The following is a 22122-nucleotide window of genomic DNA, read 5'->3' as shown; positions in this document are numbered from 1 at the left end:
TTTAGAGATAAAGTATGGCACAGATCAGTTAAACAGTGGTAAAATCGGGAAAAGGAGCAGTTTCTAAGACCAGACTGACTGCTGTTTGCAAGTTTCTGTTCTCAGCGTGGAGATGAAAAGGTTCTAGGACCCATCTGCACTGCCGTCAACCTTCACAGGTTTCCTGTGTCTTCCCCTTTATCCACTGGCTATGCTGGCAGTTACTCTGAGTGTTCGTTGATTTAGATGGTGGAGATTACAGAGATAAACCTGATGCTTAAGGGGAGGGGCAGGTGGCAGGTTCGATGCCCTGAGGCGTTAGCAGGAAAGGAAAGATTCCCAAGTGAGCTGTCTGAATGCACACGAGAAGCCTGGACAGACCTTTAAGCCCTTAAACCTTCCTGCTTGCCTGACAGGGTGACCTGGTCTTTGGCTAGTCTTCCTTTCAGTTGAAGGGAGGGAGCTGCAATGACCAGAGCCCCTGAGCACAGTGTACTGGCCTCTTGGAGCTTGTCTAGCTGGATCTGGGCTGCTGCTACATGGTCCTGCTGTTAACCGGAGCTGTGTCCAGAGATGTTGAGCTCCGTCCATGCTCGGATTTATTGATTTATTGATTGATTGATTGAGAGGTCTGAACACTTCTTGAAACTTAGGTGTCTTTTGTGGCTCATGTGTTTAAGGTAAGCTTGTTTATAGGGAGCATCCTTTGTTTTTTGCCAAATGACTCACTTGTACTGAGTCACCAGAAATGGGTCTAGGCCCATCTGCCCTGGACATTATGATCTGTTCCTTTCCCTGGAGGTGGGTCATGGAGGCTTGGAGACAGAGAGAGGCGGGGAAATGGGGAAAGAGACAAGCCCGTTTTCCTGAGCATTTGGTAAGCAGACAAAGGACCCCAGCACATATGAGAGCATCCCAAGGGATCTGTGGTTTTCATTTTGGTTAAGACATTGTCTGAATTATTGACAACTCTAAACTATGAAGTAAGAATGAAGCCACATGGTCATTCAGTGAGAAATCCTTTAATTGCTGGTTCTCCTACAGACTTAAGCAAGTTGTTTCCCCATTTTGAGCTGTTCTTTCTTTACTTACAAACGAAGAGAGCTGGGTCCTAAATTTTGGACATTGTATCATTTGTCTTCTGGGGGCGGGGAATAAGGACACACAGACCTCTACTTACCAAGCAAATTTATTGACACCCAGTCCTGGAAGATCTCCCCTAAAGGTTTCGTTTTAACTTCAGTGTAGGCTATGTATCATTTTTGTTTAATTTGCAAATTGCTGTCCTTTTCCTAGCTATGTGTTTGCCCTTCCCCCAGCCTCAATTCGCTTATACTGGAAAGTTTTCTTTTCCCTGTGCCCTGTGTCCCAGCGGCGACATCTCTGCAGAACTCTGGTGTAAGCCAAAGACAGTGACAGCATGAGAAGGGAATCAGGCTTATGAAACTTAAAGAAGATGAGGATTCCCTCCTCAGACACCTAGTGTGGCTGACACAACCTCATCACTAGCACTGGGGACCCAAAAGGGCAGTGGTGGGCTAGGGCCTCTTCAGATCTTTAAGGGCAATGCGGGCGCATGGTGCCGGGCAGAGTCTAGGCTCCACTTCTCTGTTCTCTGAAAGCATGTTATATACTCACCTGGTATCAATTACATAGCCAGGACCTACTTTTCACAGACCTACTGTGTGGCTAAGGAGCTGGGAAAGTGTCCCCACCTCCCACCCCATTCTATTTCTCTAAAATCCAAAGCGATGCTCTAGGGCGTGGACCCATGACAAAAGTTGTGCAGGGGCTCCGTGAGCTCACCCCAGGGACCCAGACCGCCCCCGCCCTCTTCCTGCCCTCTCCCCGCCCCCGGGCCCCTGCGCGGGGCCGGTGATGTCAACCAAGGAGGAGCCGCCCGCCCCGCGACCCGCCCGGGTTGATTGGCGTGTGGTGGCGCCGGGGCCGCCTCCGCCCTCCCGCGGCTCGCACAACTTTTGCGGCTGGGAGCGCGCTCGCACCCCTGCTCCTCTCGCGCGCCGCCCTCCGCCGGCCCCGGCATGTGAGCGCGGGCGGCCGCCGCCACCATGGCCTCGCTGCGCGCCCCGCGGTGGCCGCCGCCGCGCCGCCGTTGCTGCTGCTGCTACTGCTGCTGCTGCTGCCACCGCCCGCCACCCCCAGGACGCGGGGCCCCCTTCCTTCCCCGACCAACCGCGCGCTCCTCCCGGCCGCGGGGCCGCCTTCACTGCCTGGTCCCGGACACACGGCCCCCGGGCCCGGCGTCACGACCCGGCGGGGACGTTCTGGTCGGGTCCCCAGAGGCGTGAGAGCGGGTGAGTGAGAGCCACTAGCGTGGGGCAGGGGGCGTGGGCGCTTCGGGGATAACCCATCCGGGCCGCGGATCTGTGGACCCACGCGGGTGGAACTGTGAGAGTAGCCCAGGAGGGAGAGACGCTGTCCCTGGCCACTGGACTAAGAGGTGTACCCATGCGTCCCCTCCCTGAGCTTTGGAAAAAAACTCTCTCATGGGGTAGCCCACAGCCTTGTCCCATTTACAAGAAGAGAAACCCTTAAAGCTCCTCTCGCACCTCGTGGGGTGGTAACTTCTGGCTACTGTCCCTCGTTCGTTTCAGCCTTTTCTCCCCGGACAGATGGAGAACTGGTCTCTCCAGGACCAGACTCTTTACTTTCCAGTATAAGTAAATAACGGATTTCGGAGTTTGAAAGGCTTCTAGCACTTAGGATATCGTAAAGGACAAAGGGTGAACTTTAAAACAAAACGAGATACCTAGTCAACCTTAACAGTGGGGGTACGAGGAGTGGGGGGCTGCGAGGTTGAACTCCTACAAGACACTAGGGACTGTCCCAGAGCCCTTCCCTCCCCAGCCAGCTGCTCTGCAGGCAGACACTGCTTGTCCTGGTCACAGAATGGGAGCCCAACTACTGTCCCTGCTGTCTTTGTTTCTAGTTCCTTTTTCTGGTGGAAGAAAATGCCAAGGCCTGGGTAGGATTCTAATGTAGTGTCCATATGACCTTGGCAGTCCCATGCCTTTGGATCTCAGTTTACCCATCTGTGAAATGGAAGGGTCCCATTCCTCCTAGCCTTCTTGGTGATGATGTGACAAAATGAAAGTAAAAATACGAGAAAGTGCTATTAGCTTTTCATCTTTCCGTGGGAGGTGCACGGCACACACTGGGCTCTGTTGTTGCTACAGGGCTGGGATTGGCAAGATTTTTATCCACTTTTCACTTCTCTTGTCTATCTTGCGTGTTTCACAAACTTTCCTCCAACTTGATCATCCTTGGAACATAGAGGTATTTCCTAGAGTTAAATAAGAAAAGATTTTTTACCCTCATAAAACCTCACGTGCAAGTTCAGTGGTAGGTACTCTTGCCTTTGCAGACTGCCTAGTCTTTGTGAACTTCTGGGTCACCAGCCCAAGACAGGGAAACTGAGGGACTGTGAGCCAAGGAAGGGAAAAGCAACTTTGAAGGTCTGTACAGACACGTGCTGCGCAGCCCCTTGTTTAATTGAGTTCCAGAGAAAGGAATTAAGAGCTTAGAAGACATTCCCTGACTTTCTCAGTGTACAAAAGCAACTGGAAGATCCTGGAGGGCTTTGTGTGGGGTGAACTAGATACAGTGGTGTGTAGGGGCCACTTGGGAACCCAAGGCAGGTGTCAGTAGCTGGTGCTCAGGCTGAGGACTCCATCTTGTGAAGGGGATATGAGGGAGGGGTGCTGTCTTGTGAGTTCCAGCTTGAGGAGGCTGACACAGGACTCTCCTTCCTAAGGTAGGAATCTCCCCGGCTCACGTGGAGGTGAGTGTAGCAAAGGGACTATAGTGGCAACTGAATTAGGGAAAATAAGGTAAGAACTGAGGCTTTAAAGAGCCATGCTTTCATGCTTCCCCTGTGGCCATGGCCTTGGCTTTGCAGCCTTCTCTGTTTCGTTTGGTTTTGGGGTGAGCAGGATGGAGGCGTCAGGGAGAGAAGGAACTGGAATAATCCGATTTTCCTGAGGCAGTCTTCCGATCTCCTGGTGCCCAGCAGACCTTTGTCCACACGATGCTTACCCTCTGTTGCCCAGCCTGGGTCGGGGATGTTTGGAGAGTAAGATTAGAAGAGGTGAAATCTATGGCCTGTTGAAAACTGCTAAAAGTTACCAGTGTGGCTGAGGATCCAGGCATGGCCTCTGTCTGGTTTCTACTAATGCCTCAAAGGATGTCACTTTGAAGAAAAAGGAAGCAACAAACAAGCAAACAAGCAAAACAACACAACAGCGATTGACTAGTGATTCGGAGAGCCAGCTTTTTACAACAACCACCTCCGAAGATTTTCCTGGCCCACTCTGCTTGGCCACCACACATCACTCAGCAAGGCCTCACATCTGCAGAGATCCCAGAGTCCTTTGCAGACATCCAGCATCCCTGGCACTGGGACAGATGGTCACCCATGCTCTGTGTCCACATGGTTTGTGGGGAAGTGGGGGTTCCTCCTGGCAATGAGCCTTGAGTCACACAAATAATGCCCTTAATCTCATACTGGGAGAAACTGTTCTGAGCCGCTTTCTGGGGTGCTGGTGACCAATGCCTAGCCATCTTGGTCTGAACTTCCAAATATAAATATTCCCCCTTGAGCAGCAGGGCCTAGAGATTTTTTTTTTCCTTCCTAGAGGGTCATTCTAGCTCTTCCCACAGAGTTCAAGGTTCTCACTGCTGGGTGGCTGTGTTTGCATTCCATTTGTGGGCTGTTTGCCTATGTGACTCTGTCCTCCAAGGAGAGCAGCCCCCTGTTTGGATAGCCATTGTTTGGTTTTTGCTCCCACCTGTCACTCTGTTCCGCTGTGTTTGTTGCTTCAGCCATCAGTGAAAGGGGGCTGAGAGCTACACGTTTCCTTTCTGTCTCCTTTCCTACCATCTAAGCCCGAGAGACACAGCTCTGAGCTGAATCCAACGTTTGACTTTTCAGTTCAGAGGCCATGCTTTCGTAAGATCTGTGGATGGTGGAGGGGGCAGGAAGGTGGGAACAGAGCCTGGAATCATCATGAGAACCCTTGCAGAAGGAAAGAGTTTTCCCACCCAAAGGGGAAAAGATGCTAAGTAATTAAGTAACCAGTCCAAGGAATACTAATCTTAGAAAAATGTGGCTCCCTGAAGGAAGGGCTATGAGCCCAGCCCCTTCTGAGCTGTTAAATGGCTATTCACAGATCTCTCTGAACCTCCTGGTCCAACTTCGTCATTTAGCTTGGCTGCCACAGGCACCATTGCAAGGTGCTATGAAGGCTGCCTGGGGAAAAGATAGCCCTCTCAGGGACAGGAGAGTGTCTTTCCCCCAGGAATGTGACCCTACTGGCAGAGGCTAAGTAAGAGGTGATTCTGGACATCAAAAAGCCTGCTTCTTTGACAGAGGTTGTCACATGTATACAGAAGGACTTGATGTGTGCAGGGTACCAAAAAGCTGCATCCTTTTTGGCCTTTTAACCTCTCTCCTGGTGCATGCAGATGCTGATCTCATGTTTTCTGCACACCCTCTGACTTGTGTGGACAAGGGGAGACTTCACTGTGCCCATGCCAGCTGGGCAGTTACTGCCTACTAAGCCCAAGAACAAGGATGGGACCCTCTGCCCTCCCAGTGATCTGTTTTCCATTGGCACTGGCCAGCAGTCTGAGTGTCCTTATTCAGAGTCAGAAAGAAGGGACAGCAGATGGCAGTTGCTGTGTCCTTAGCTACGTATTGTCTTGCACAGTGTCTTCCCTCTGCCCCAGCATCTTCTCTGTCTGAGCTGTAATCAGTGCCTTTCTTTGAAGAATCCCAAGGAGCCAACAGGGAAAGAGACTAACTAACCCCTAAGCTTGGAGCACCTATGTGAGGGTCTGTGCATTTCTTATTCCATTTCACCCTCCAAACAGTTCTGCCACGGGTATTGCTTCCCATTTATTTTCCCTTTATGGGAAATGAAGCCTAGTGAGGTTAGGTTGTAGGGGAAAGGAAGGAGGCTGGTTTTAAGCTGATTTCAACCAAATTCATTAGCTCATCCCACTATGTTATAAGGTCTGTTTCTCACCTGTTGGATAGGACAACCTTGTTATAGATTTTTAGGGCCATTCCAGCTTAACCATTCTTGTTCTTGCCTTTGCCTAAGATTGGGGACCATGAAGTGGCCATCAGAATGCTCACAGATAATTTAAAATTATTTGTTTTTAGTGTGTGTGTGTGTGTGTGTGTGTGAGTGTACATGCATATATGTTTGCACATGAGTGCGAGTGTCTGTGGAGACCAAAGATATCAGATAATCTGGAACTGGAGTTATAGGTGGTTATGAACTGCCCAGTGTAGGTTCTGGGATCAGAACTCAGGTCCTCTAAAAGAGCATTATACACTCTGAACCTCTGAAACCATCTCTCCAGCCCCAAGAGGGTAGATTTTAATTTTAGTTTTAGAGCCAAGAGGTGGTGATACATGCCTTTAATCCCAGTACTAGGGAGGCAGAGGCAGGTGGATCTCTGAGTTCGAGGCCAGCCTGGTCTACAGAGTGAGTTCCAGAACAGCTCCCAGGAACCCTGTCTTGAGAATAAAAGTTATTTTTTAGGAGTGGGATTGGGGGGTGTAGGGGTAGGGGATTGCCCATAAAAGGACTTATGTCTATACATGTATAGGATATGTTATATTATTATGATGTATGACACACACAGGTATATGACAATCCATAGGCTATGGGCTCCTGAAGTAGCTTTTATTCATTACCAACTGAACTGAAATGAACTGTTGACTTTCTGTGGGCTCTTGGCTGGGAACATGGGACAGTGACTAATGTGGCGTTTGTCAGTTGCTATCAGTACCTGTTCGGTTAAATGGAAAAGCGTTCAGCAGTTGTCAAATCACTTTCATTTTAATGTCTCTGCTCCCTCTGGCCACTCACTTTTCATTTTCCTATAGACATAAACAAAGGCATTCCTGTCCAGTCTTTCCTCCCCTTCTTTTGTCAGAGTATGACAGATGCCCCTCTCCTAAAAATAATCTTAAAATCTCCCCTCTCAGGGCTGGAGAGTGACTCAGTGGTTCAGAAGGCACACTGCTCTTTCAGAGGACCTGAGTTCAGTTCCCAGAATCTCACTGGGCAGCTCACAACCATCTGTAACTCTGGCTCCAGAGGACCTGATGCCTCTGGACTCCACAGTCACCTGTCCTCATGAGAAAACACACACACACACACACACACACACACACACACACACACACACACACACACCTCCACTAAAAATAACTAATTTAAATTTTTTTAAAATTCTCTGCAGGTTGTCATTATCTTGATTGCCACCTCATTCTAATCATGGTCACCAACCTTGTGAAAAGGCGAGAGCAAGCAATCCATGTCTTATTGGGTTGGTTTATAAATCAGAAAATATTAACTGAAGCCTTAGCATGTGTGGACAGCTATGTCAGGTGTTGTGGAGGTCATAGGCACATTGACACCCCACCCCCAGGGATTATATTGTTGGAGCACAGTGGTTAAAGATGTAAAACATGGAGCAATGATAAATGACTCATAACCTAAAAAAGACCCAAGATGGTACCGACAGGAGGAGCAGGCTGTGGTGGGGAAGTGGAGACTGGATGGACTGGAGGGTGAGGGAAGCCTCCTGAGGAAGGAGCGAGTGGATTGAGCTTTGGGAGGTTGATGGGGATGCAGACGGACAGATGTGGAGAGGCCTTTGGCATCAGGAGAATCCCACATGTTGAAAAGCTCAAGCCTGGCGTCTCTCTCTCTCTCTCTTCCTCTCTCTCTCTCTCTCTCTCTCTCTCTCTCTCTCTCTCTCTCTCTCGTTGTTTTTCGAGACAGGGTTTCTCTGTGTAGCTTTGGAGTCTGTCCTGGAACTTGCTCTTGTAGACCAGGCTGGCTTTGAATTCACGGAGATCCACCTGCCTCTGCCTCCCAAGTGCTGGGATTAAAGACATGCACCACCAACACCTGGCTCAAGACTGGTTTCTTGTTTATGCTTTTGATCTTATTTGTAGTTAGTGTATAAAATGGTGGGTTTCATTGTGACATTTTCATACATGTATGCTATTATGCATTGCTCATGTTACCTCCTTGCTTCCCTCCCACTAGTCCCTTTTCTACCATCAGCTAGTGCTCATTCTATTTTCATGTCCCCCCTCCCGTGTGTGTGTCTGTATCTGTATGTATATCTGTGTGTGTGTGTGTGTGTGTGTGTGTGTGTGTGCCTGTATCCATGTGTGTCTGTTTCCGTGCGTGTATGTATCCATGTGTGTCTGTATCTGTCTGTATCTGTGTGTGTGTGTGTGTGTGTGTGTGTGTGTGTCTGTATCCGTGTGTGTCTGTATCTGTGTGTGTCTGTATCCATGTGTGTATCTGTGTGTGTGTATCTGGTGTGTCTTTCTCTGTGTGTGTATCATGTGTGTGTGTCTGTATCTGTGTGTCTGTGTGTGTGTGTATCTGGTGTGTCTCTCTGTGTGTGTGTCCGTGTGTGTGTGTGTGTGTGTGTGTGTGTGTGTGTGTATCCATGTGTGTCTGTGTGTGTCTGTGTGTGTGTGTATCTGGTGTGTCTCTCTGTGTGTGTGTCCGTGTGTGTGTGTGTGTGTGTGTGTGTGTGTGTGTGTGTGTATCCATGTGTGTCTGTGTGTCTGTGTGTGTGTGTATCTGGTGTCTCTCTCTGTGTGTGTGTCCGTGTGTGTGTCCGTGTGTGTGTCCGTGTGTGTGTGTGTGTGTGTGTGTGTGTGTGTGTGTGTGTGTGTGTGTGTGTGTGTGTGTGTGTGTGTGTATCCATGTGTGTCTGTGTGTGTGTGTCTGTGTGTGTCTTTGTATGTATATACATAGGTACATACACATGAGAGAAGATATTTGGCCTTTGTCTTTCTGAGTCTGACTTACTTCACTCTGTATGATCTCCAGTTCCATGCGTTTCCCTGACATAATTTCATTCATTCTTCGTGGCTGAATAAAAGTTAATTTATACACCATATTTTCTTTATGTCTTCATATATTGACAGCTGTTTGGGCTGGTTGCATTAGCTCAGGACTTTCTGCATAGATGTGGTTAACAGCCAAGAAGGCCAGAGGAGGAGACTTGGGGTGTGAATTGGGATTGAGAATAATTAGTCATTGAACACAGCCTGGAAAGGGGACTATGGCCCATTACAGAGGGCCTTAGAATCCTGTTATTTGTCTTGTCCTATCCACGTAATGCCCTGTGAGGTATTGGAGGAGAGAGCGGTGTCTTTTGTGTGTTCATGCTCATTTGTGCTGGGGATGGGGGGTGGTTGGGTGGGGAGTGTTGTAGATGAACCCTGGCAGGTCTGCCTCACTCCAGCCCAGAAGGTATTTTGGAACTTGTGGAAGGCTAACAAGCATTAAATTCGTGAGTTGGGAGGAAAAGACTCAAAACAGGGCATGGGCTGGAGTAGGGGCTGTGGGAATTGGTGGGGGGAGCTACAAAGGCCTTTTAGGGAACTGCAAGAGGGACAGGGGCTGCCAGCCAAGGAGAAGCTGTGTGTGTGTGTGTGTGTGTGTGTGTGTGTGTGTGTGTGTGTGTGTGCCTGTATCCATGTGTGTCATGGGGAGGGGAGGGAGGGGAGAGAGGGGAGAGAGGCTATGGAGTAGGGAGGGGAGGGGGATCGAGAGAGGTTGTGGAGAGGGAGAGGGAGGAGAAATGAGAGTATAGAGAAGGAAGGGGAGGGGAGGCTGTGGACAGGGGAGGGGAGGGAAGAGGAGACTGTGGAGAAGGAAGGGGAGGGGAGGCTCCTAAGGAGGTGTCTCTTCTGCAGCTATATTGTAAAGACCCTCCGCAGGTCCCAGTGGAAGAACTCTGCGGTCAGTCCTTCGATAGGGCCTGACCTAGAGAGGCCAGGGTCAGTTTCTGCCCTGGAGGGGCAGTTGTTGAAGCCACAGGGGAAGAGGAAACTCTGTCCTGCCTGGGTGGAGAGCATCCAGTCTAGATGACAAGAGGAAGAGGCAGTGGCCTAGGCGCTAGCTAGGGTGTGGAGGCACAGTGGGAGGGGGGTGGTTTGAAGGCTAGCTGTGGATCAGAACACTTGAATACAGTACCCAGTTTAGCCATGAAACCCAGCGGCCTGTCTACTTCTGATAGTAAGTTAGATATTTCTGCTGGATGTGTGCCCCCACCACCACCACACACACACCCGTAATCCAGGTTAATGAGAACGGGGAGCCTGGGGTGACCCAGGCTGAGGAATGCCACTCTGTCTGTAGTGGGGACTGGGTGGCGTACAAGGTGAAGAAGCCTGTGTGCAGAATGGTGATCATGGATGACATCACAAGTGGCATCCCTGCGGCAGAATTGGTCAGTGACAGAGAGATCCAGGATCCCCGGTTCTCCCCTCCAAACCTGCCATCCATTCCCAGTTCTTCCCATGTCAGGGGCAGACTTCAGCATCCACCTACTTAACCCAGAAGCCTGAATGTCACCCTCCACCTGTCTCTATCCTTCACCTTCTACACCCCTCGGGGGAGAACAATTCAGCTTGAGTTTGCCTCCAAAATACACCAGGAGTCTGCCTTCTACATCTTCCTTGCTCATCCATTCTTTCCCACTAATTGATGCTCAGAAAAGCCACCGTCATCTTAAGATGTGATTCAGGTCACCCAGTTCTTACCTTAAAACCTCTAAGAGCTCTGTGGGGCCAACTCTTATTCCAATCCCACTTGCTACTCAAAGCAGACAGTATTTTGTTTTGCTTTGTTCTTTTTGAGGCAGGTTTCCACCATGTAGCCCAGACTGGCCTTAAACTTGAGATCCCATTCCCTTAGCCTCCCAAGTACTGGGATCACACATGAGCACCACCACAACCAGTAGTGAGGATGTGTGTGTGTGTGTGTGTGTGAGTGTGTGAAAATGCTGAATTTACTCCTGTATTGGAGGATTGACACAAGGAACCCCCTGTCTATAACATAAAGCTTTCCATGCAGAGGGGACAGCCATTACAAGTGCCATGCAGGACCAAGGTCAGCTGCCTCAGGATCGGAAGGAAGGCACGTTGGCTGGCTATGGGGACTGGCTGTGGGGACTGGACCCTGTAGGGCCAGGAAAACTGGAAGAAGGTCACATTTCCTTCTGAATGCCCTAGAGTGACTGTAGCAGGGGCTGTACCACATGTTGTAGGGCTATGGCTACCAGATCCCTTGGGACCTGAAAGACCAGCTGCTAAGTCTACAGAGGCTGCTAAAAACAGACATATTCTTTCTGCTTTACATTTTAGTTCTGGGGTATTTGAGCTTCATAGCATTGTTAACCTTTATCGTGTAGAGTTTTGGGGAAAGCATACAGGTGAGACAGCATGGCAGTTGGGCAAGATCCTGTGTTTCTCTCTCCTGGAGCTGTTGAGGTTGGGAGGCAAGGCATGAAAGAGGCTCTGTTTTTGCTCAGAAATCTCCATCTCCATGAGGAAGGAGCCGGGCTTTAGGAGGAAGAAGGGTGGCTGTGGTGAGCTTACATGTTTCTCCTCAGTGTTTCTGGTAAGTTGAGAGGTAACTGTAATCACCTCAAACAGTAATCAAAAGCATGGCCCCACCAGACTTGCCTATCGGCTAGTCTGATAGAGGCTGTTCTTTTGAAATTTCCTTCTCCAAGATATGTTTAGGTTTATGTCAGGCTGATTAGAAAAACAAACAAACAAACAAAAACAGCACAGTCACTGTGTTAATATCCAGCCGCTCACACACCTGTCTTCTGGGTGTTTTATTGGGCAGGGTACCAGTTTTAAAAGTAGGGAGCTCAAGTCTGCGTTCTACAGACCTCTGTTACCTGGCCTTCCTCCTTGCCGGAGCCCTACTTTCCTTATCCATCCTTAGCTTTAAACAGAGTGAAAAGAGCCAGACTGAAAGTCAGAAGAGCTCAATGTGGCCACCCTGAGACCCAATGACTCCATTTGAAGCCTGTGAGAGGACACAAGTGACGAAAGGTGTGACTACAAAGTGATAAGGGCAGCTTTGCACCTGTGTACGCAAGGAGCATCCTCCTTAGGTCAGAACCTCTGGAGGTCCTTTTTAAAAAGGTTTAGTTTAATTATGTGTGTATGCGTATGTCTGTGTGGGCGCGTGCACACATTAAACATCAGCAGACTTGAAAACAGTTTGAGCAAGAACAGCGGGATTGGGAGAGGCATTGTCCCAGTGGGACCTCTTTGAAGAGTGCACACTTTGTAGGTGAGGTCTGTGGGTTGGTGGGAATTATTTATAGTATAGTCTGGCCTTGTGGTCACAGAGGGCTGCTGTCTGGTAGAGTTATGGCAGAGAGATGCCAGTGCCAATGGTGGCTCAGGAGCTCTGATGTGGGTCAGAGAACTTTTGGTCTTAGTCCCCTCTACTTGTAGCTATGTGGCAGGAGGCTGCTTCCTAGAGTCTTGGGGTTATGTTAAAAATGGGGCTATTAATGTCTCCCCTGCTTCTTTTTTTTGTTTTTGGTTTCTTCGAGACAGGGTTTCTCTGTCGCTTTGGAGCCTGTCCTGGAACTAGCTCTTGTAGACCAGGTTGGTCTTGAACTCACAGAGATCCACCTGCCTCTGCCTCCCGAGTGCTGGGATTAAAGGCGTGCGCCACCGACTCCCCTGCTTCTTAACAATTGTGACTGTAAAGGCACCCGTAAACATGGTGAGTGATTTTAGTCATGATACAGTGAACTAAGACCTTGGGTATAGCCTTTGCTCTGGAGCTGTCTCTGTAACCCAGAGATAACAGAACCAGTCCTGTTGACTTCATGGTTGTAGGCATGATATAAAGCCACATGATGTGCTTTGTGAACATGTACATGCTATGTTTTTACTAATGCTATAATTGGCCTGTAAGTCTAAGGCAGGGCTTCCTGAAGGGAAGATGGGAAGAATGTTAGAGAGGAAAAGCATGGCATTTGTAGTCAACATCAGTGGCTTTTTTCAACCCCCTGTCTTCTGTCCTTTGACTTGTCTCTGGCTGGGCTGATGTGATCAGTCCTCCCATCCCTTCTCTCCCTCTAAGAGAAACACTCTTCACTGCTCCTCAGCCTTAGGTCTCCAACTCAGCCTAGGAGTTGCTTGCGCAGTACCTCCTGTGAGCTAGTCTCTCAAAAGAGACAGGAATGTGACCAGATAGTAAGAATGTGATCAAGCAGACAAAAATTGTTGCACAAGAAACAACCAGGTTTTGCTAGACGACTGGAGGAAAGGGAATAAGACATGCTGGCGGGGGCGGGCGTGGTGGTGGATTCTATAGGTCTACAGTCCTAAAGGACTCTATAAGACAGAGGTATGGTGGGAAGCCAGCTTGGCTTCATCTAAGTGGATGATTCCTGGAGGTACTTTGCTCCTGTCAGCAGCTCGGCTGTCTGTCAGATGGCCACGTGTTTAAACCCATAGGTTTAACTCACCGGTGGCAGTTGTAGACGCAGTGTGGCTTCCCTTCTCCCCTGTTCTCTTTGTGAAAGCTCTTGATGGCCCTTCCTCTCCAGTCCACACTTCACCTCCAGCATTTCTGCTCTTGACTTCTCTCATCTGCCAGTACTTACTGCCAACTCTTCCTCCCTCTTTGCTGGCACCCTCCCTTCCTCCCAAGTCCCAGTAGAACCCTGAGGCTCTTCTCAGGTGTGGGCTTTGTAGGGCAGCAAGAGATAGCATCTTCCTTTGTGCTATAAAACCTGTCTGGATCCATGTCTTTGGTAAGCCATCCTTGGAGCCCAACCGGGGGTAGGACTGTTGCTTCTAGAAAGGGAATGAACACCTTTTAAAGAAACTTCTTAGTAAGCTGTGCGTGGTGGCACATGCAATTTAATCCCTGCACTCTGCAGTTTGTAAAAGCAGGAGGGTCTCTGTGAGTTCAAGGCCAGCCTGGTCTACATAGTGAGTTCCAGGAACAGCCAGGGCTACATAGAAAGAACTTGTCTCAAAAAACAAAACAAAACAAAAACCTATCAACAAGAACTTCTTGGCAGCCTTTTTCTCTCTCTTTAACTGGTCCCACTCACACCTGGCTGAACCCCACAGTGACACCCCACCCAGGGAGATCCACTGACCCTGCTCCCCTCCTCCTGCCTGAGCCCTGTGCCCACCAGAATCTGCTACATTCACTTTCCATCAGGCGTAAACAAATTATATTTCTATGATTCTCTTGGGGCCAGGTCCACTTTACAGAAGCCTAGGAATAGATTAGCTGCAGAACTTGTAAAAGTCCCCCACAGGGCTCTGTAAACGCTTGAGGCCCAAGTCACAGGTCCTGCTCACACCCACGGACCCAGGCAGTGTCTTCCTGCCCCTTCTCAGCCCTCCTCTCCCCCCTTCCTCCTCAGAACCAGGATGTTTTTCCTTGCCTCTTTATTGTTTCACTAACCTGGCAGGTCTCCTTTGGTGGAGCTCTGCCACAGCTTCCTCTCTGGGTGTGAGCGAATGCTCTGAGCTGGAGCTGGAGGCCTGCACTTGCCCTGTGCCCTCCTCAGCTCTTGGCCAGGCATGGCTCAGCCTGCCAGTGTCAGTTTCCTTCCAGAGGCCCCCCTTGGCTGAGGAGCCTCCTCCGCAACCTTTTTATTTGTTTGTCAAAGGATGAGAGAGGCAAAGAAAAAGCAGGCTGCAAGGTTAGGTATGCACCCCCCCCAAAACAAAACAAAACAAAACAAGGTACACTACCCATTGCTGAAAGCTTTGTGTATACTTATTCAGCTGAGTGGGAATCTTCCGATCCTTGTCCCTGAGACTTTCCCTCAAGGTCAAAAAAAAAAAAAAAAAAAAAAAAAAAAAAAGCTCTGTGAGTTGCTTTTAAAGCAAAAACCCTGAGGTAGCATCAAGGCTTTTCAGTCTTTCCTCCTGCCTGGGTAGGCTATATCCCTCCATAGTGGTCCTCAAGACCCTCTCCTGGCCAGCTCTGTTTCTGGGAGGCTGATCTCAGGCTTAGGGCTCCAGGCTAGCCCTTGTTGTAGCCTAGTTGAGCTCAGACCTGCTGCCTCTTCCTGAGAGGAAAGGAAGCTGTGGTGAACAGCTGACAAAGGCTGTCTCTCCTGGGCGGAGGGTGGTATGCCTTGTCAACTTGACACTTCAGTCACTAGAGCCTGTCCCAAGGGACTCATTTTTTTGTTTTTGTCTTTTTTTTTTTTTTAAATGTCATCCTCAGACCTTATGTCCAAAGGCTTTGCAAAGTGTATGGTTTTTCTAAGGGCTCCTCCTTTTAGGATAAGAACAAGGAAGGAAGCAAAAGTCCCGGAGAGCCCTGGACTGTCCACATTGACGGCCAGAGTCTTTTGTTCACACAAACTCGTTTGGCTCCTAAACGTCCTCCACCCAAAATCATTACATCCGCAGCAGCAGTTCAAAACACAGCCTGGAGCGGCCGAGCAGGGCAGGGCCTGCCTTTCTGGGGAGATTCAACCACTTTCCCCTTACACCCCCAGGTTCCTGCCTGCCCTAGAATATCCCACTCCTGGCCATCTGGTCTTAAATGTTCCTTATTTGGAGTGTTCCTGGGAGGGGGCAGGCTGTGCTCCCCCATTCTGGGGGAGGGCCCGGTAGCTCTGGGTGGAAGGAAGACTTTTCAGTCCCAGTTTTGCCTCTCAGACTCCCAGGGTACAGGCTCTGCTGCTCTGGGCAGCTTCTCACACCACAGAGGGACCGGGCTGGTTTATTGACACAGCTCAGCCCCTGAGGCAACATCTCTGTTTGAGTCATCCTTGCAGCCCTCATTGTCTTGCCTATGGCTGGTGCGCAATAAAAATATATGTTCTGGTTTTTATTGTGGCTAAAAATACCTAACATAAAGTTGCCATTTTAACTGTTTCTAAGTGCCATTCAACAATCATGGTGTTATAGCAACTATCACATTCATTGCCAGAAGCTTTTTACCCCAAATAGAAACTCTTAAGTAATACTCCCTGACCTGAAGCCCCAAGTAACCTCTGGTCCACTTGTCATCTTGATGAAGTTCTTATTCCGAGTACTTCATGAGTGGACTCATGGTATTTGTCCTTTTGAATCTGGCTTGTCTGACATTTTCGGGGTTGCTTCATATTGGTAGCTGTATACTATCCCACTGTCTGTCTGCACACACCACGTCTTGTTATCCCAGTCACCCACCGGCTGCCTGCTGGGAATCCTGCTGCCATGAAAGTGTGTGAAAGGTTATCACTCCAGGCTCTGCTGTCAGTCCCTTGAGCTACAAACCCAGAAGAGGGATTTCTGGAACATATTCGAACTCTACGTTTACGTTTTCCAGGGACTGCCATACTGTTTCCATGGTGGCTGAACCACTTTATTTCCCTGCTGGCAGTAAGTGCAACTCTAGGCTCGTCACATCCTTACAGGCCCTTGCCTTCCTTCCTTCCTTCCTTCCTTCCTTCCTTCCTTCCTTCCTTCCTCCCTCCCTCCCTCCCTCCTTCCATCCCTCCCTCTCTTTTTCTTAATTGTAGCCATCCTCAAGGGTGTGATAGTAGATTATTTGATTGAACTCATTGGCTAGATAGTGGGTTTAGAGCTGTAATTCTCCCTCCTGAGCCTCCATCCCCAAAGAACCTGGTCACCTTTGGAGAGGAATGGGGCAATGTCAATGACAACCCAGTCAACATTGGCCAGTATGAATGGTGCAAAGCCATGGTGTAGCAAGTGACTTGTCCACACACTGTGAATTAATTCAGGAGGAGCTAGCTGGACTTCTCTTCCGAGCCCCCACTGGTTTCATCTGTAATTCATTGAGAAAGGCATTAGACAGAAAGCGCTGGGCTTTGGTCTCTGCTCTACTACCATGTTCTGAGTTATCCTGGCCAGTGACTTCAGTACCATGCTTTGGTTTCCTCTTCCATCAAAGAGGGAAGAATTACCCTTATGCCTGTCTGCTCAGAATGCTGGAATCTAAAAGGATAATTTAGGGCTCTTAAATTTTCCTGTAAAAAGTGCGTTGTGGGTAGGGAACTGTGTGGGATTCATGATTGGCTCTCTCAGTATAGAAGCATAATTGTATTCCTGTGGGAAGTGCCTGTGAGCTGTGTTCTGCTCCTCTTCGGTCTGTGGCAGTCCACACACTAAAAGGAACCAAAGGAAGGGAGAAAGAAAGCCCCACCCCCGACTTTTCTCTCCTCCCTATGTGAGCAATCGGATTTTAGGAAAACCATTAAAATTATAAAGAAACTCATAAGCATGAGACCCCATTGCTGGAATCTGTAATAATTAAGGGCAAAGTGTCAAACCTACAGCTCAAAGGGGGCTTTCAAGTTCAGGATCTGGGGAAAGCTCTAAGCTCCAGGATGGGGCTAGGGATGCGGGTGGTACTGCTGCAGACCATGTCCAGCCCCAACCCTGGCCATGTGACCTTCTCCAGTAGACAACCGAATGGCCTTTCTGCAGTGCCAGCAGCCCTTTAGTATATGCCATTGTCCTGTTTTAATTTCATCCTGTCTTCCCCTTGTGTCTGTGTCCCTGTCACTGGCTCTGTCGCTCCTGGCGTTGTGAGATTGAAATCCATCAGACCCCAATCCTCAATTGCATCCTTCTTCCTTATAAACAGTCTTAGACATTAACCAGAGGTTTGTGGTTGGAAGTCACAACATCACCCCAACTTCATGTCTTAGAAAAGCAGACTTTTCTTGTTCCCCGAAAGCTCCGTCTCCACGCCCACTCCACTCTCTTTATTGCCATCCCTTCCAGCACCCACAGACATCATCTCTGCTGGAAGCTGATTTGGACATCCTCTTGCTTAGTCTTCCAGAGAATAATCTCAGCTCTTGCCACACGGAGTCTGGTTTCAAAGCCCATGCAATAGGCACCATTTCCCCCCCTCTTAGGGACAAACAAGGTCGGCCAAGTTGTGTTAACACTTGGTTTGAAGGCCAAGGGGATTTTGTTTTGTTTTGTTTTGTTTTGTTTTTGTTTTTCCCTTTAGCTCTACCGGCCAGTGATCCAAAGCCTTAAGGAATAAGCTGGTGTAGGACACGAGAGCTAGGTTCAGATCATGTCTGCAGCTAACTGACCAATCACTTCATCTTTTTGCTTCCCACTTGCCCCATGTGCCAAATAAAGAATAATGCCTACCTGCCAGGACTGTCCCAATCCTTATATGAGGCAATGCAAGTGAAAACATCTAACACACAGCAGTGTTGGACTGAAGCTAGTGAAACTGGAATTGGAAAGATGGGGAGATAAAGGGCTCATTGTTCAACTCTGCCCCCCACCCCCACCCAATCACAAGCTGGTACCAGACTGTGCTTGACATTTGGATTTCTGTGGGGCTGGATGGTGAGGGTAAGGGTGAGACCTCCAGGAGGAAATGGCCCAGGCCTATCATTGCTCAGGAACAACACTAGCCGAACATGTACACGTTCATTCACTGCGATGGGGGATGAGGTAGGGGGTGGGGGTGTGGGATTGGAGGAGTTGCTGCTGAAGCAGCTGCTAATTAGGAAATCGGATTCCAGGCTGTGCCAGCTTCCCTCATGGACGCTGGTTCCGAAACAGATGTTTGAGAACATTAAGATGCTACAGAAGTGGGAGTTGCCAACTTGAGGGGGAAAATATACAAGCAAAGCAATATAACTCTCTTGTTAATTTCAACTCTATTCATGGTCCGGGGGGATGTTCTGGCCTGACACAGGTGGCTGAGTACAAAAGGGATAGAGTCCTTGTTCAAGGATGGCCGAGTCCAGACACGCCAGCTTCGATGCTTGGTGTGACTCAGTAGTCATGGGCTTGAAGGTAGTTTGGATGATTGTCTCTGACACAAAGAAATCTGGGCTGGCAAGGCAAATGGGACAGCTTTGGTCAAGCTTCCTGGAGGCCACCTCTGACCTTAAAGTGGGAAAAAGCTAGAACACAAGGCAGAAAGAGACACTACTGACTTCTTACAAAACTAGGCAGCGTTGATACCTACTAAAGGTGGAGGGCAACCATGGCTAGCAGGTCTTAGGCTACTGGTGCAGCAATGCTGACCTAGGGTGTTTCTTGTCTCTGGATGCTCTGGAGAGATGTTCACTGGCCTCGTCTCTTTGGCTAGGCCACTAGTTATATCCACAGGTGGCACTGACAGAGGCTGGTCATCCAGGGACTGAGCAGTCCCAAAATCAAGTAATCTCATGAGGCTTTCAGCCACAGAGTCACAAGACACTCACATGCTTTATAAATGTTCCTGGGGTCCCAACTCATGGCACTACTTACGAGTTTCAGGAATCAACTTTGCATTTACGGGCTACAGACCACCTACCAAGGGGGCATTTGGGGGTCAGTGAAAGTCATTACGAAATAACTTCTCCAGGTCTCCAGCCTTTCTATCTTGATACAGGCTGTATTAATTGCTTTTCTGTTGCTCTAATAAAACACATGACTAAGACAATTTGGAGAAGAAAGAGTTTGTTTTGTTTTGGGTTCCAGAAGTTTGAGTCCTTAATGGTGGGGTCAGCATGGCAGGAGGTAGCAGGCATGGCAGCAGGTAGCAGGAAGCAGCTTGATTCCTTTCTATAAGTGCAAAGCAGAGAACAAACCAGAAATGGCAAGAGGGTTTTAGAAAGCCCACCCCCAGTGATGACTTCCTCTAGCAAGACTGTGCTCCTAAACCTCCCCAAACACCACCAACAGCTGGGAACCAGATCTTAAAATAGGGGAAGTCTATAAGGCCGAATTGTGAGTTCCAGGCTGGACGAGGCTACTGGTATACTGTGTCTTAATAGTCCCTCATTAGTGTTTTTTTTTTTTAATTAAGCCTACATATAATTTAATAATTAAATGGATTTTTCAAAGCCGGAGCAGAATTTCTGATCACTTTCACCCCTTCTAGTTGATCCGTTTATAATTTTGTCATTATCTATTTTATTTTGGTTTTGAGTGATGCCCACTAATTTCTCTCTATGGAAATTTTATGTCTCCCAGGCTGGACATGACATAGTCTAACTCTGCTTAGGGTTAGCTTTAGGTACTGTCAGTGGAGTTACCCTTCTGCACGCCCTGCACGCCCCTGTTAGCCGGGATTTGTTGTACTGTAGTAATCCCATTAATTTAAAAACATGACTTTTTTAAAAAAATAAATTCACTGTTTCTTAAGATATATACCCACATTTACCTTGTATGTTGGCTCTCCTTGAATCTGATGTCTAGGATTGCCTTCTTGTTTAAAATCAAAGCCTCTACTTTCTTTTAGTGGAGTTCCAGACAGCCAAGGCTAGGTCTCTAACCCAGGACAAAGAGCTGAGATGCCTATTAACAGATCAAAGCCGAAGCTCACTGGCCTCCAGGTTCTCCCAACATCCTTCAGTCCCTACCTGTTACTCGGCCTCTGTCTGAACTCTTCAGCCCAGGGGCTGGGCTGCTCTTCCCTATATAACCCTATATAACATTTTGGTTACCTGGTTTTTAGGTGGCCCCTTTTACCTCTTGGCCCAGGCCACCCCTCTTGGTCAGCAGCTCCTCTCTTCTCTCCTTCCCCTCTCCTCCTTTTTTCATTCAGGAGGGAAATAAGTTAGTTTACTTTTGAGTGAAAACTCATTTTACCTCATTATTTTGCCATGTAGGCAATTCCAATTGTTTTCTCTTAGCACACTGCAAAAGTTGGTCTGCTGTCTTTTTGTGGGTTTCCATTGTTGTTGTGGCTTTTTTACTTCTTCTTGTAGATAATTTTCTGTTTTTTTTTTTTTTTTCTGGTTGAATTTAAGTTAAAAACTTCTGTGGGTTTTTGCTAGTCTACTACAATATCAATATATATCAACTAACACACACACACACAGAGAGAGAGAGAGAGAGAGAGAGAGAGAGAGAGAGAGAGAGAGAGAGAGAGAGATCCTCTAGGATTTGGTTAGAATTCCTTAGTTTGAAGATTTATGCTTGCCATTGGTTCTGGAAAATTCTCAGCCGTTATCTTTGTGAATATTGGCCTTTGACCTTCCCTTCTCTTCTTCTAGAATTCTAATGAGGGACTGGAGACGTGGCTCATACATTCAGAGAGATTGATGTTCTTTCAGAGGATCTGAGTTTGGTCCCCAGCATCTATAAGTGGCTCACAGCTACCTGTAACTCTAGCTCCAGGAGATCCTAGCACTCTTCTGGCTTCCGGGCACACCCTCCCAGCCACCTGCCCACCCCCACATAAATAAAAAAATAATTTAAAAATAAAACTCCAATTAGATATGTTTTCAGTTTCTTTTTCATTTAATTTATTTTGGGGGTTTTGAGACAGGGTTTCTCGGTGTAGCCTTGGCTGTCTGGAACTCGCTTTATAGTTCAGGCTGGCCTTGAACTCACAGAGATCTACCTGCCTCTGCCTCCCCAGTGCTGGGATTAAAGGGGTGGGCCACCACCGCCTGGCTTTGGCTTCTTTTTTCTAATTTGCTAATTTTTTGTTTATAATTTCTTTCTTTTTACCTGATTCTTAACATTCTCTTATCTTTTTTTATTTTAATTACCTGTGTGCCCGTGTGTCTGTGCAGGAGTACAAGTGAGTTCAGGTGTCCATTTATGTACACATCTTCCTAGATGATTCTAGTATTTGAAATCTTATTTGACTTGCTGACTTTTGTTCATGAATGACTTGTTTTCTGGTATGTTTGTGATTTTCTTGTTTTACTGCAATGTCTTATTAATAAGAATTTTTTATTAGTAAGTGACAGAAATTGATCTGAAAGTATTTCATACAGAGAGTGTTTGCATAGTTTTGCCAGGATCCTCAAGGCAGTATCGGGGTCACTCCTCAGCTTCCCATTATTCACGGGTATGTGGAGGGGGGCTGCATACCTCTTTAAATCACTTTTTAAAGATACAGTCTTTTTTAGTGAATTCACAAGACCACTCATGAGGTTTGGATCATGTGGGGAATGGAAATCATGCTGCACACTTACAGAAGATTGGCTTTGTGCTTATAGACTTTAGGTTGTGATTGCTTTAGCTTTCATCTTAAACCAAGCTTGAAGAGCCAGGTTTCCTTGCTGTCCCTCTGTGGGTTAGTCTCTATTTGTCTTTTGTCCAGGGTCTAGTCCTTCCGATTCCAACGCTGCACAGTGGCTTCCCTTTAGCCCCCTGGAGAGTTTACACTGTCTACATCCTGCAGTCCTGTGGCCATCAGAAAGTTAAGGTTACAGATGTTGAAAAAGTGTCACCTTCAGTCTTTGCTCACTTTTCTCTGATCCTAGTCTGATTCTTTCCTTATTTACTAGCTCAAAAGTACATTTAGGACGTATGTATGTATGTATGTATGTATGTAT

At 48.0% G+C, this 22122-nt stretch overlaps 1 protein-coding gene across 1 annotated transcript in view; it reads left to right on the top strand.

Moving 5' to 3' along the window:
• The first annotated feature begins 2033 nt into the window (after nt 1–2033).
• Nucleotides 2034–22122, top strand: part of Heg1 (heart development protein with EGF like domains 1) — an 81586-nt gene continuing 61497 nt past the window's right edge. The window contains 2 exon segments of the mRNA XM_027412797.2: nt 2034–2084; nt 2087–2294. Coding sequence (XP_027268598.1) covers nt 2049–2084; nt 2087–2294 — 244 coding nt within the window. The 5' untranslated portion in view covers nt 2034–2048.

This window comes from Cricetulus griseus, chromosome 4 (genome assembly GCF_003668045.3).
Source record: "Cricetulus griseus strain 17A/GY chromosome 4, alternate assembly CriGri-PICRH-1.0, whole genome shotgun sequence".
Taxonomy (NCBI): domain Eukaryota; kingdom Metazoa; phylum Chordata; class Mammalia; order Rodentia; family Cricetidae; genus Cricetulus; species Cricetulus griseus.
Note: the sequence above shows the minus strand (reverse complement) of the source record. Positions and strands in the feature narration are given on the sequence as shown.